The sequence below is a fragment of the Pempheris klunzingeri genome, chromosome 11 (assembly GCF_042242105.1).
Source record: "Pempheris klunzingeri isolate RE-2024b chromosome 11, fPemKlu1.hap1, whole genome shotgun sequence".
Taxonomy (NCBI): Eukaryota; Metazoa; Chordata; class Actinopteri; order Acropomatiformes; family Pempheridae; genus Pempheris; species Pempheris klunzingeri.
Genome location: NC_092022.1, coordinates 21,232,501 through 21,246,584, shown reverse-complemented (window position 1 = coordinate 21,246,584; position 14,084 = coordinate 21,232,501). Strand labels below are relative to the sequence as shown.

Here is a 14,084-nt window from a genome sequence, read left to right as displayed (position 1 = left end):
GCAAAGTGGATTTTATTACGTTTGGACAGAGCTGTTTCCCTATTTCCAGTCTTTACACTAGGCTAAGCTACCTGGCTACCAGCTGTAGATTCATATTTGTGGTACAGTGGTATTAATCTTCTCTTCTAACTCTTTAATAAGCTTATTTAACAAAATGTCTCTATTCCTTTAATATATTAACATATAATCAAATGTGCAGTTGAGTGAATGAGTTGTTTTTTCTTTTCATCTCACTAACACTGGGTTCTAAATCGTGCTACACCTGTTGTAATAGTTAAATATGGTGTTGTCTATCCACCTGCGGTAGTTGGACACAGCAGTGTAGACTCCAGGAAACTGGGCATCGGCACACCCTTTCCCCCAGGACACTACGCCATAGACCCGGCCCTCACACACAAGTGGACCCCCAGAGTCCCCCTGAAACAGCAGGAAAGAAGGAAACATCGGGGATGACATGATATTCTTCCAGGCCTCCCGCTAGAGTCATTAAGGACGCGTCTGGTGATTGTCTATATTTTTTCTACATTGTCTGTGCGCCTACACCATGAAATAGCTTATTCCTCTGTGCCATAGACCTCCATTGTTGTCCAGTGTGTTGCACTAGATGACATGTTACCTCGTTTCCATGAACACAGGCCCTGCAGTTTATTTTAGCTCAATCCCACATACACCGTCGTGCACGCTCACTGTTCCCAAACGCTTATTAGCCCACAGCTGAAAATTGCCCCCAAGTTCACTATTAATTCTTGTTCAGTAACATTTGGTAAAATTACATTGACATTAAGAAATTACGGTGGCTTTTTAAATAAATGACACTACACGTGAGACCGGTGGTGGAAGAAGTCACTTATTTACTGCAGTACTTATACTCACTTCAGTAAGAGTATCAATACCACAATGTGAAAATACTCCAATCCAAGCAAAAGCTGTGTATTCAAAAACTTCTACATATTACAATATGGTATTATTATTAGTGATGCATTCATGTTAAGCTGCATTTTATGTTGCAGCTGGTTGAGAGGAAGATAGATTCTTACCTATTTACTAAAGGGTACAATAACCTATGACAAACCACTATATTTATTTTATGAGATCCTCATAAGTTATTTTTATACATATATTGTATATAATAACTTTGTCTGCAAAGTGACTAATAACTCCAGTAATGTAGTGACTACTTCCCTTATTCCCAAATAAAAGAAAATGTAAAAATGTATACACTACTCCTCTTTTTGAAGAAGTATAGAAAAAAGCCGTGTCAGTTAGTAATTTAGTCATTTAGTAAAAATACTGACTGTTCTTACCTGACAGGCATCCTTTCCACCGACACTGTAACCAGCACAGATCATGTTTTCAGTGATATTGCCGTGGAAGGATTCACTGTTGTTGCATTTTTCTGTAGAGACAATGGGGAGCTTGACAGTGCGGAGGGTGGAGGGGATCTGGCCTCCACTGTGGCTGGTGTATCCCCAGCCTGACACCCGACACACTCTGCCCTCCGCTATGGAGGCGCCCTGGCGCGGCAGCAGAGCGATGGACACGTAGCTGTTCAGATAAACTGGGGCCTTCAGCTGGGGAGACGGAGGACAGTGTGATCAGTAAACAGGCCGACTGAGACCGAATTCAGCCCTAGATGGAATAACACCCACTAAAAAATTACAGAACACCAATAGTTTGCATATTATACCTTTATGAGCATTATGTCATTGTCGTTGGTGATGCTGTTGTACCCAGGGTGGGGAACCAGAAGCTGGGGCAGGATTTCTTGCTCTGTTCCCTCGTAGATGCTCAGAGAGTAGTCCCCTGCCACTATCATCATTTTGTCCTCCCTACAGAGGTTGTAGAAGCAGAGATCTATATAAGTGAGAATATTATAATATACTGAAGAACAATATCATACAGAATATCAACAAAAAGAAAACAAAATTAACTGAATGGACATAAAGAGAAACAATAAAAAGTACCAAAAAACAGGACGTGTTTTGCACAACTAATAAAATATGAATTATTTTATCATTTCAACACCGAAGATTTTATTTCTCACTTTTTCAAAATTGAACGGGAGTTTCAACTTTTTTTTCTTGACTCTGAAGTTATAAATGTAACAAAAGTATTTAAGTATTTTAACACTGAGCTTTACTTTCATCAGCACACTATTAAAGTTGTCATAGCAGTAAAAAGCAGTAAGCAGTGAGTAACTAAGAAACTAATAATAGTTTTCTTCCATTAGTGTGTTCCTGTAAACCGCTACAATGGACCAGCACGCACAATACCACCAACACTTGACAGTAACTCAGCCTTTATCAAAGTTATTGATTTCACCAGCTTTTTCTGCCATGACGTCAAAATGTCTGCTGTGAAAAAGATCTGTTGGGATGAAACCTCAGCTTGACACATCATGTTTCTGGTCTGTGTTTGTCTTCTCAAATGCCAGAGAAAAATATCTGGGTATTGATTAATGTTCCACTACGTTCACCGACTGTTCATCTGTCGTCTGGTGCTGGGTAGGTAGCGTGCAGTGGGTTTATCGGAGCTGTTTTTGCAGAAAACACTGACAATTTCTATAAAGATAATTGTAATAGTGTAAAAAAAACAGTGCAGCTTTATTTGTTAAGCACATTTTTTGTAGCAAATTACAAGTTATATGCTACTAACACATACGTAACAATTGCCAGCAGTTTTTTCACCAAGAAAAGCCTATTTTTTTTAGGGTAATATGGTGCTAATGTAGTATACATGTTGGGCTACGGTTAAATATGAAATGAAAAGATCTGATCTTTCCCTGAACTCAACCAAGTGTTTTGAGTTCTATGAATATAACTATAAAATATGAACTATAAAAGCAAGCATGCTTTGGATTTTTGTAAGATTTTGAGAGAGATAGAGAGATAGAGGGAGAGATTTTATTGGGCTATTGTTGTCAGTAAAGAGGACAGAAGCTGTTGTTTGTTGAGTGTTCGGGAAGCGGAATCCACTGACAAATCCAGTATCAGTTATAGCCCAAAACAAATGTGTGCCTGCCTGTCATACAGAGAACCTTTCATAAAAGGCTGATATCAGTTTGCTGTTATATTGTTGAAACCCAAGAGTCTGGATTAAACTCTGTTATTGTCTGCAACGATTGCTTCCTTATGAGCAAAACCACTTGTAATCTATATGAAAGTGTGCTGTCACTGAGCCTTGAGACTCTCATATCATTGTGTCAGATTGCAGTACCACAGAGCCCCATTGTCACAGGCGTGCTTGTATCACTTTCATGTCCTTTCTCTCAGTCCTGATCTGATATGGCTCCAAATTACTGGATCTTCTAGTGAAATCCTGCATGCACACATTTACACGCAGACAAGTCAAGTCGAGGTCATCGTATGTCAATAGGCCTTTTATTGCAGTCAGCGACTTCCTTACGTAAAGCTACGTCAGGATGCAAAAGGGTGCATTATACTGTGACCTGGGACTTGTTTTACCACTTGCTCAAGTTCGTGTTTCTGCCCGAGGTTAAGTAACTGTTAGAGGTAAATCAAAAGAAGAAAAATAAGCTCACCCAACGTTACAGTGTGCCGCTGTGATTACCCAATACTTATTTATCAAGGAGCCTCCGCAAATGTGCTGACGCTCTGTTGTCTGTATCGACACAATGTACTTGATTGAATGTGGAACTGGTGCGTATCCTCCCACAATACGTCCCTGTGCAACAACTCGACCTGCGACACACACACACACACACACACAGAGGAGGGAATAAAGACCAGTTTAGATAGCTAACAGAGAGAGACATGTCTATAACGGTCCATAAGGTTTTTGTGCAAACCACACAGAGCTAACACTGCAGCTGCAGCATCTGCAGGACCAACACATGTTCTAAAGAAAACAACAGCTGACTTCACTGCACAGATGCTTCTGGCTTAACAGATCGATGAAAAGCAATCTCATCTCTGAGGTACATTGATTCACAGTAAGGATGAGTCGGACCATCACTATCTATCTGATGTTAATACACAGGTTGGAGAATCCTTTTGGATTTCTACTGTTCATGTAGCGCTTTGAATCCTCCACAATAGTGGTAGAAAGTAACTAAGTACATTTATTCGAGTAGTTTTATATATTCCAATGAATATTCCAATAAAGTAGTGAAAATTACCAACACGTTGACCACCCTCATCAGTAAAATGTTACTTACACATGAATAATCTAATGATATAATGTCTGATAGTATAACATTCACCAAGGTCATTTTTCCTGAATTATGACTATCAGTAATACTTTTACTAATGTGGCATTTTCAGTGCTGGACTTGTACTTGTATGGATCAACCACTTAAAATGTGTTTTTTGTTTTCATCATGTCTGGCATCCATCCCAGGGCTGTAGCTACCACTGAAGAGGTCACATCCTCTATAGTTTTCTTTGTGAGCGTTTTAATAACCTGAGGAGCACTTTACATTCTAAAATTAAAAATGTTCATGTGTTTGGCATTTTATAGTCGGATTCCAGTACTGTTAGACTCAATATAGCTGCCAGGTATTCAGTATTTCCCCATCAGAGTTTTATTCCTGGCAGGAAGAGCAGGCCTTGAGCTTTGACACAACAGACCTAAATGCTGGGAAATTAAATTTGATGAGCACTTCTGTGAATGAATAAAATGTGAGCAATCCAAATACTTATAAACTTTAAAGCACTTCCGGGGACTTTGGGGCACTCGGACCCACAACCTCAATATTTCTACAATCCTGACCACGGCTGAGACTTCCAGACAGACGTACAAAAGCCATCAGCGATGAGACAATGCCCACTCATTACTGTCCCAGATATTCATCCCAAGCTATAATTAGCAGCAGTGGTGCGTGTCAAAAGTAAAATGGTAACTCTATACAGTGTACATGGCAGGGATTGGGTGTGTGGGATACACACATACAGGTGCCTTAGAAAGGATTATGTAATGACCCTGTAACTGTACCTTGAATAATGGGCCTCCTATTATATGTCATGTCAGCTGAATTGAATTGGATAAAATTCATGTTCGTTACCACACGCACACACACTGCTAGCTGTACATTGTAGCCAGTTACATAAATGCAATTTACTGCTTGCTGCTAATGTAGTTAGCTGCCATTTATGCAGACAAACATACTATTTTCCATATTCGGTCCATATTTTCAAAGCATGCTAAAACTAGTAAAAGTCTGCTGTGTATTAAACCGCTCTGCTCAGTCCCAGATCCTAGACCTGTTCAAGATGTTTATCAGTCGCTTTTCAGGTTTTATCTTTGCGACATAATTGTCCATCACAAAAGGGGGTGTTGGCCACAATTACTTATTGTCGTTTTGCTGCCTTCATCTGTTGTTCCTGAGGTTTCAAATTTTTTTGTTGAATAAGCACACTTTCACTGACCTTTCATATCGAAAGCTCTTTGTCTTTGTTGTAACAATGTGCCCGTTACAGGAGTTTTAAACCTTATTAATGATTAGACTGAAGTTTTAAATGTAACTTTAAAATCTTCCATTGCAGAAGTGTCACTACAAAGGACTTTACAAAGGTGATTCTAACTAGATCTAACAAATATCACAAAACAAAATTACACTCTGTCCATTTTACTGCTGAAATATTCTCATCTTGTCATTTCAAGTACAATCCATGCCACTTCTCCCCCTTTCCTATTACTATGCCAGTAAGAAGCTCAGTCAAGCCCTGATGAAAATGACTCTGAGTCACACTTTTTTTGTCAAATGACTATCTCATGGGAGCATCAGGGCTGGAAATTGCTAAAAGGGAACTTTTAAAACATTGGTAGAAGAGGATGCGTGTTTTTAATGCATGTTCAGCTCATGTAAACACACATTTGACATATGAACCCAAAACAAAATGTTATCTTTCAGGGTGTTGGACACGTTTGTTTGTATAACTTCACTTAAAGCCCTGTCATGCATACTTGAATAAACTGTAAATTCAACAAAAAGAAGCTTACTTACAGTTTGCAGCCAGGACTTCCAGCAGTATACAAAGCAATAAAGATGGCAGGTCCATAGTTTGACAATGGGACGAGCAACCTACAAGCAGAAAGAGGCAGAGTGTGCTACTTCAACAGCAAGGCATTACACCTGCACTCTCGGGTTTCTTATAGTTCCGATTTCCGTCGCCATGGTCACCTCCTTATCCTGCACCGATATATAATTGAAGCTCAGCACAGCCCCTTGTCTTCCATGACCTGCCCAAGCTGCCCTACAGTTCTTCATTGTTTATATGATCACCCAGTTTACTGAAGGCCCATTCACTGTCACATAAAAGGTGAAGCATATACTGTGCTTATGGTGCTGTCCTCATTCTGTATGTCAGGCCCTCCTAGATAGCTTTTTCCTAAAGCTACTCTGATGTTGTCGCCCTGTCAGCTATACAGAACGACCAATACGTGACAAATTTCAGCTTGTGATTGTAGTTCCTCATGTGGATCAAACGGGCTGCTAATGAAAGTCATCCTAAATGAAAGAGGATACATTAAGGGTATCTGCAGCTCTTCAGCACTGTGCAGTGTCCCCTCACTGATTCCCCCAGGAAGGATTAATGAGGGTTTTTGACTGATGACAAGCAGTAAAGGCTTTTGTGTCCGACCAGGTCGAGCTAGCGCTGCTGCTCCACATCTATTCTGAGGCCGGGTGTCATTAAAAATGGAGCACAGCTTAGGCCGGTCTCATCACTGCTGCCATCCCTCTGTGGAGATCCTGACCTCAGCAGGCTAATAGTCATCTCTGTTGCCCTCCCTACAACTGAAAGCTATAGCTGCGCTCCTGGTACCACTCACATCCCCTGAGTGCTGACCGCTGCCTTTTTTACGCATGACCCACTCCTCAGTCCAACTACTGTCATCACTGCACGAAGCAATCCAGCTCCCCCATTCTCACATTCATCTGTCTGCCTCTGGAATGAACAATCAGCACAGCTGTATTTGATTTTATAACATCTGTAAGGCTTGACGGAGATTCTAAACAAAGTCTATCAGGACAGACGTTTTCTTAATTCTTTAAAATCTGCTTAAGGGTCCCATGTTTCTCTTGTTTTAATTACTGACAGAATAAAAAAAAAAAAACTGAAGTCACTTAAAAAATAACTAATTCATGACTCTGTAACAAAATGTTTCACTGCCTGGAGAGGAGACATGTAGATCCTGAGATAATCTTGGTTTACAGTAATTAGACTGGGGTGGCAGCGATGTCTTATCAGCACCAGTATCACTGTCAGTACTTCTCTAATGGCACCAATGACTTAGCACTGTTTTCCCAATCAAAACAGTGCATTTTCCCCTTGGAAAAAGGTCTTAAATTACAAATGTATTCAATTTGAATTCATATTATGTGTGTTTATCATTATACAGTCTATTATAATAACATTCTTTATTCTATATTATAATAATGAAATAACTTATCTATAATCTATTATTCTACTCAACTCCCTGTATGTAACTTCAAATCAATTCTTTATTGACATTGAATCGTCCGAGGATAATGTTAGCTTTCTATCTCATGGCTGAGCCAACAAGTTAATTGAGTTGAGAAGACTAGAAATATCTCCTGTATTACTTCCATTTCACAGTGAGCTTACTTCCATTATTCACATGGGAACGCAATTTTTTCACTCAAGTTGAACAATTGTAACTTGCATGATGTGTGAACTTCACGTCATTCTTGTTGCATCACTCGTGTCTCTCACGTCACCTGGTGCAACTTTGTGTCTGCTTGCGTCTTTGCATTGGCCTTGTATGTTGTGTGAAAAATTAATCTTGCTGTTGATGTGAACACACAGAAAGGTTCATCCTACTTACTGTAATCCTTCCATTGCATGAGAACCTTATGGGATGGTTATTACTGTTCCAGGTCTTAGTCAAACCCTCAGGAGAGGTGGGAAACTGGGATCTTATTTTTTTTCTTTGGCAAGCGACCATGGTACAATAATGCCCATGTCTATAATCAAGAATTAATGGACTCCTCATCGGTCTTCAGTCTTCCCATTGTCCATTCCTTATAATGGACACCTCGTCAGACATTATCCCTTAAATAACCTCATCCTGAGGCCTCAGGTGGTTTGCTGGCGGTGCGTGCAGGCTGTCGTGGTGAAGAGGGAGCTGAACCTGCAGGTGGAAAGAACTGCTGCTCCTCCCCATTAAAGAGGTGCCAGCAAAGGTGATTTAAGCATTTTATCAGGATTCCTCCTGACACCTCAGGTGTCAAAGGTACTCTGACAGACACACCAGAAGGATTATATGGCTCACCTTCCCTGGGAATACCTCAGGTTTCCCCAGAAAGAAATGGTAACCAGGTCTAAAATGCCATTAAGCATCAGGGGGGCAATTTAAGTATGTGACAGTATGCTAAAGTCTGCTATGAACACATTATAGTTGGTACTCTGAAAGCATTGAGCTTCAAGGCTGTGTCTCCCAGCATGCAACGCATGTTCTATGAGAACAAAAACATTTGAACCAATGTTATTGGTTACCTGGTAACCACTGCCTCTTGGTATTCGAAGTGCAGTGTGTGTATACATCATTTTCTATGATATGCATAAAATTATGTTCAGTATACATGAGGTTGGCTAATATAGTTTGTTTGATGATATAGTGTCAGATCTGAGTCCTTTTTGCAGCTCAAAGGCTTAAAATCAGCCACTTGACCCTTCACAATTTTATATTTCATTTTCAAGCCATGTGGGCTTAATCTTTCCAAATCCCCTAAAAGTACTTTTCTCACTGAAATATCATTGCTGTGGTACCAGCCATTCATCATTCACCAAAGGCATGATGGGATGAGCACTACTGTACATATTCAGTGGGTTGCATACCTGGGAACCAAACCAGTGAGCTAGAAACCTTTGGTGTGTGCACTGGATGAGCAGTTCCTATTGGAACGCATAGGCGCCATTTTCAGTCCAGCATCCAGTTCTTATGAAACATCTGTGTTTGCCTGTGTGAGAACTTCCCATTCGCCATCAAGCTCATTGTCCCTCTGGTGGACATTAACGCCTCTAGGGCTGTTATTCAACTGAACGACTGACTTCACTGTAAAATAACGGAAATAAAATCGAACAACAGCTCTAGAGCCGTTATCCACTATGAGCTGGGTGCTGACAGGTGCTCTAAAGCTTAACATTGTTCATTTGCACATACAACCCACATTGCCAAACAAAGCCGGTTGAAAATCAGCATAGTCTCCCTTTAAGGAGCAACAATGTTCCTTAGGTTAGTTAATGATTAATGTGCTGTAAAGTTACTCTCCTTGTGTCAGCAAACTAGAAACATATATTTCCGTCAAACCTCACTGGGGAGCGAGTATCGCTATTACATATGCCCTAGGCATAACATTTAAGTAGGAACAGCTTGAAATCTACAAAACCTGCCTGAAAACAAAGAAAATCTGAAGCTATTGCATGAGAGTCAGCCGTATAGTAGAACGTGTTCCTAGTTGGGTAATGCTACACTATGATTGGCCAGTCTGTATTGGAGGGGCAGGACTTGGCATTACTGTACTTCCATATTATGAAGGATTTTAATACAAGCATGAAGAAATGTATGTATTTTAACCTGTGATCAGTAAACAGTCTTCATTTCACTTTATCAATTGAAAAGAGATTCAGAAATAGTAAAATATATTATTTTATACATTATATTAAAATAGATAAACAGACACCTAACTTTACAGTGGCATTTAGTTTAACACGGCAGGTTTCAACTGCTGAGGTTACACATGAGTTTAACAAAACAGGGACAAATCTGTGTGTAAACAATATTTACATTTACCAATTAAACCACCATTTTGTTCATAATTTTCTGTCCTTTCAAACTTTTTTTTACTTGCTTTTCAATCCTTTTGCTTTATGTTCATAAACTCCTCATTTCATTTAGAGCTGAGAGGGTTGATACATTGTCTGAAACCTAACAGGCAGCTCATTTGATAGTTGATTTATCATTGTAGTCATTTTTCAAGTAAAAATGTCAGACTTTCTCTGTTCTGTATCATTGCGGATTGAATCTCTTTGGGACTGATTATTCAACAAAAGTTTCAGCATTTCCAAATGAGAGCTTATTTACTGTTTTTAGTTGTAGTAACAGTCACTGGGACTATTTCTTATGATGCCCACTACAGACCTACAAGACACGTCATGACAAATTGGCCTGAGCGAGTTTCATCACATCAACAAGGTCATAAACATTTATTCAGTCCATAACCTGCTGATGAAAATGACATTGTAGGGGCGTTCCCATCTCAAATACCTCCATATCCCAAGGTGCGAGCAGAAAACTAGAGCTTGAAACCTACATAATACAGGCGAGCACCTTAGCTTTGTCATGTAGTAGGTCACTTTCATTGTTGCAGCGTGAGATGGTCACAGCACAAAACAAGACGAAAAGATAATTTAAACAAAAGGTTTGAACCAGGATACAGTTACACCATAAAAGGACAGGAGAGCATTGGTCCCACCAGTTGGAGATACTCTGGAGTTTGCTGTGGTCGGGCTTACAGGTAAGTAGCTGATTTTAACCCTTGTTGTTAAAATTAATAATTAATATTCAGCGTTCTGCCACGATTTCAGGGTAAGATTGTGTGAAACTATATCTCTATTACTATAATACATATATATATATATATATAACATATGGATATATTCTATTTGAAGTATAAATTCTATTTAAATATTTATTTAGTGCTCTAGTGAATTCCCTTGAGCTAGAGTTAGTGCATAGTCCAGTGAGGTTTTGCACACAGATAAATATGGTTGTCTAATGATAAAAGGGATAAAACTCGGATTTGATTAGGATCGGCGGAGTGATTGAGTGAATCGTCACATTATATATTGTGCGTAGAAGCTGCTATAAGCCATGTTTCTACATTACAGATGACAGCTAAAACTATGGCTACACTGCTGTCTGCTGTGCTGCTGATTTTTGCGTTGTCAGTATCAGGTAAGCTCCTCAATCACAAAATGTTCATTCCTGAGTGCAATAATAAAACATCATAGATGTTGGACCACGCTGAAAGGGACTTTCACAGAGCACTGACATGAAGGTGAAAATCCTCGGGTGACTTTTTTGTAAACCAAAAGAGCTCACAGGGCACCTGCTCTCACTGCCTACAGAGACATTTACAGCGAGGATCATTGGGGGTCAGGAGGTCGTGCCGTACTCTATCAGGTATCAAGCGTCTCTGCAGTCTCATACGAGGCAACACTACTGTGGGGGAACCTTGGTGCACCCTCTGTGGGTGGTGTCTGCTGCCCACTGCTGGAGACCGTGAGTACTGACACCAGACAGCACAGACGTCTTGAAGTATCCAGGTCCTTGAAGTACTAATACCACACTGTAAAAATTACAGATTAATGTCTCACATATATTATTATATTTTGTATCGGACTGCTGCTAATGATTATTTTCATAATCAAAATGAAAATAAAAGAAAATAATCAGTAGATTAATTATTTTCTTAACCCTAAAGTGACACAGTTCAAACCCCCAAATCATTGAAAAATGACTAAATGATTACAAATGAATTATTTGTATTCGATTAACAGACTAAGCAATTAATAGTTTCACCTGTACTTTACTTTACTTATGCTTTGTATGCAAAAACCCTTAATTTGTTGGGTAACTAGTAACTAAAGCTGTCAAACCAATGCTCTGGAGTACATGTCAGAACATTTTCCTCTGAACTGCAGTGTAATAGTGGAGTATAAAGATGCATGAAAAGAGAATACTCAAGTAAATTGCAAATACTATATAAATAATATATACACTGTTGCCCATAAAGTTGGAATAATTGTTCAATACCCCCAATTTTGTTAAAGCCTGAATACACAGTTTGCAAAGGTTAATTGTGGTTTAAGTTTCACTGTGATATGTTTGGAAGAGTTTGATCAATAAAGTTGAGAAGATATACACTTTATTTATCAAGAATAAATCACATTGTCACAATCATTTCATGAGAAGAGGTAAAAAAACATTTTATTCCAACTTTATGGGCAACAGTGTATATAAATCTGTATTTAATTACAGTACTTGAGTAAATGTACTCACAGTTCACCGTTAGTTTTAAGAAAAATTAAGATAATTGAATGTGTTGATGTATACTGAGGAGACTGTGTTGTTTTTTGTGGGTTTTTTTAACGTGAAATTTTGATTTTATTTTGTTTTTTTTAAAGTTGCAGGGTAAGTTCTGAAGCACCTCCTGTCTGTTTTTGTCCATCAGGAGCAGTCTGATGAGGGTGGTGTTAAGCGAACACAACCTGGAGCAAACAGAGGGATATGAACAGGTCTTTAATGTCTCAAAGATATATGTCCACAACTATAACTTCAAGACATTCAACAACGACATCATGCTCATCAAGGTAGGCAGAAGAATAGAAATAGAACAGATAGAAGAACATGACCAGGTGTCCAGCATGCCTAAGGGGTGCCCTACCTTTGGTTTGTGTTATAGCTGAGTAGGCCAGCACTGCTGAATGCCAACGTCCAGCCAGCTCTTCTGCCAAGTGAAGACAATCAGTTGCGCAACAATGATGTCTGCACAGTGAGCGGCTGGGGTGTGACACAGATTTACAGTTACTACCTCTCTCCTGTGCTTCGTGCTGTGGACGTGAGAATAATTCCTTACTGCTCTTATTACTATTGGGGGAGGATCACTTCAAACATGCTGTGTGCTGGATCTCGGATGGGTGGCAAAGATTCCTGCCAGGTACAGAATTTTTTCTCTTTTTTCCTAATGCATGTGTTGAATGATTTAATTAGTACCTAATAATGTTGCATGATGTTTTATTTATATTAAATATCATTTTATTAGAATTAATATTTCCCTTTATATTGGTCTGCATGCTGTGCTGTGCGTGTTTTGATCAGTAGCCTATCTGACAATGTTGCATAACGGTGCCTTTTGTAGTGTACAGTGTTGGATCAGATGATGTTGTCAGTTACTGAATACAAATCTCATGGCAATCACATGTAATTAGTAACATAATCCATTGGATTACAAGAAAATGCAATGTAATCTGAATAATTCGGGATTACTGTTGGGTTACTTCAAAATCAAATACCATAACCTTAACAAATTGCACCTTAACTTTAAATGCGAGTTTAAAAAAAATTCCTTTTCCTCTTGAAAGGTCCTACAGTCTGCTCATTTTAAAGTTCATACTTGTATTTGGAGGCCCTACTAGAACAGGTTTACATGGTTAAATGCTCAAAAAAGACATTATTTTTTCTCATAGCAAGCATGGCTGCTGCAGCTGCTGCAGTTTTCTGTCTGAACACTCCGTTTTAGAAGAGCAGAAACAACCTGCTGTTTTTCTCTCACCTTCGACATCTTCGTCTGACTGGGAGCTGGCGTTAGTAAGGAAAAACAATGGGGGGCAGCAAGGTGTACTCATGTGGTTTTCAGTGGGCGGGGTCAGTCAGCCTGCCGATGGGGCTGGATGAGGTCACATGATCAACAGGTCCTTTTATGACATCATAAGGGGAGCCAAACCTAACCCGAGCGTATTCACACGTTTACTGAAAGATGGGGCAGGAGAAAAAGAGAGAGGACGATCTTTACTCAAAGTTTGCTGGTCTGTAGGCACAGTAGAGACACATATTTATGTTAAAAAGACACTAAAAAAGTTCATTTTGCATGATATGGGACTCAAAACATTTTTTAATGCAAATAAAATGCTTTTCGCATAGTCAGCATTTGTCCAAATGAAATCACCCCTACAGAAACAGCACTGGCACAAACCACAAGCGTAGAACATGTTGGATGCTGTTTCTTTAGGAATAACAGGCTGTAGTACTTGCAAGAACTTGCAGTACTTGTCTTTGAACCTTTGTATGTCAGACGCACGTTAAATGAGTTAATAGCATTTGTTATCATGAAAATAAGTTTCATAATTTAAAAACAGTTATTGAATTAACAATTTTGACGGCATTGCATTTTTTTTCAAATGAAATCCAGGTTGATAATAGTAATTTATTTTTCATGATCTGGTTACCTGCTTCCGATTACATGTAATACGTTGCTACCCAACCCTGGTGGTGTAGTATGTTATCATATCATTCATATTCTTTTTAAGAGTAACTAT

The 14,084-nt window shown here is 39.2% G+C and overlaps 2 protein-coding genes across 2 annotated transcripts in view; one reads left to right on the top strand and one right to left on the bottom strand.

Moving 5' to 3' along the window:
• Window positions 1–246: 246 nt before the first annotated feature.
• On the bottom strand, window positions 247–6,025 carry LOC139209322 (trypsin). Its single transcript, XM_070838972.1, has 5 exons — window positions 5,966–6,025; window positions 3,542–3,701; window positions 1,688–1,829; window positions 1,305–1,571; window positions 247–417 (listed from the first exon to the last, which is right to left on the bottom strand). The coding sequence occupies exons 1-5, from the start codon at window positions 6,018–6,020 to the stop codon at window positions 247–249; spliced, it is 795 nt and encodes a 264-aa protein (XP_070695073.1). The 5' UTR covers window positions 6,021–6,025.
• Window positions 6,026–10,874: 4,849 nt separating this feature from the next.
• Window positions 10,875–14,084, top strand: part of LOC139209651 (trypsin-3) — a 3,797-nt gene continuing 587 nt past the window's right edge. The window contains exons 1-4 of the mRNA XM_070839449.1: window positions 10,875–10,941; window positions 11,115–11,268; window positions 12,221–12,359; window positions 12,452–12,706. Of these exons, the coding sequence (XP_070695550.1) occupies window positions 10,875–10,941; window positions 11,115–11,268; window positions 12,221–12,359; window positions 12,452–12,706 (615 nt within the window). The remainder of the gene's footprint in view (window positions 10,942–11,114; window positions 11,269–12,220; window positions 12,360–12,451; window positions 12,707–14,084) is intronic.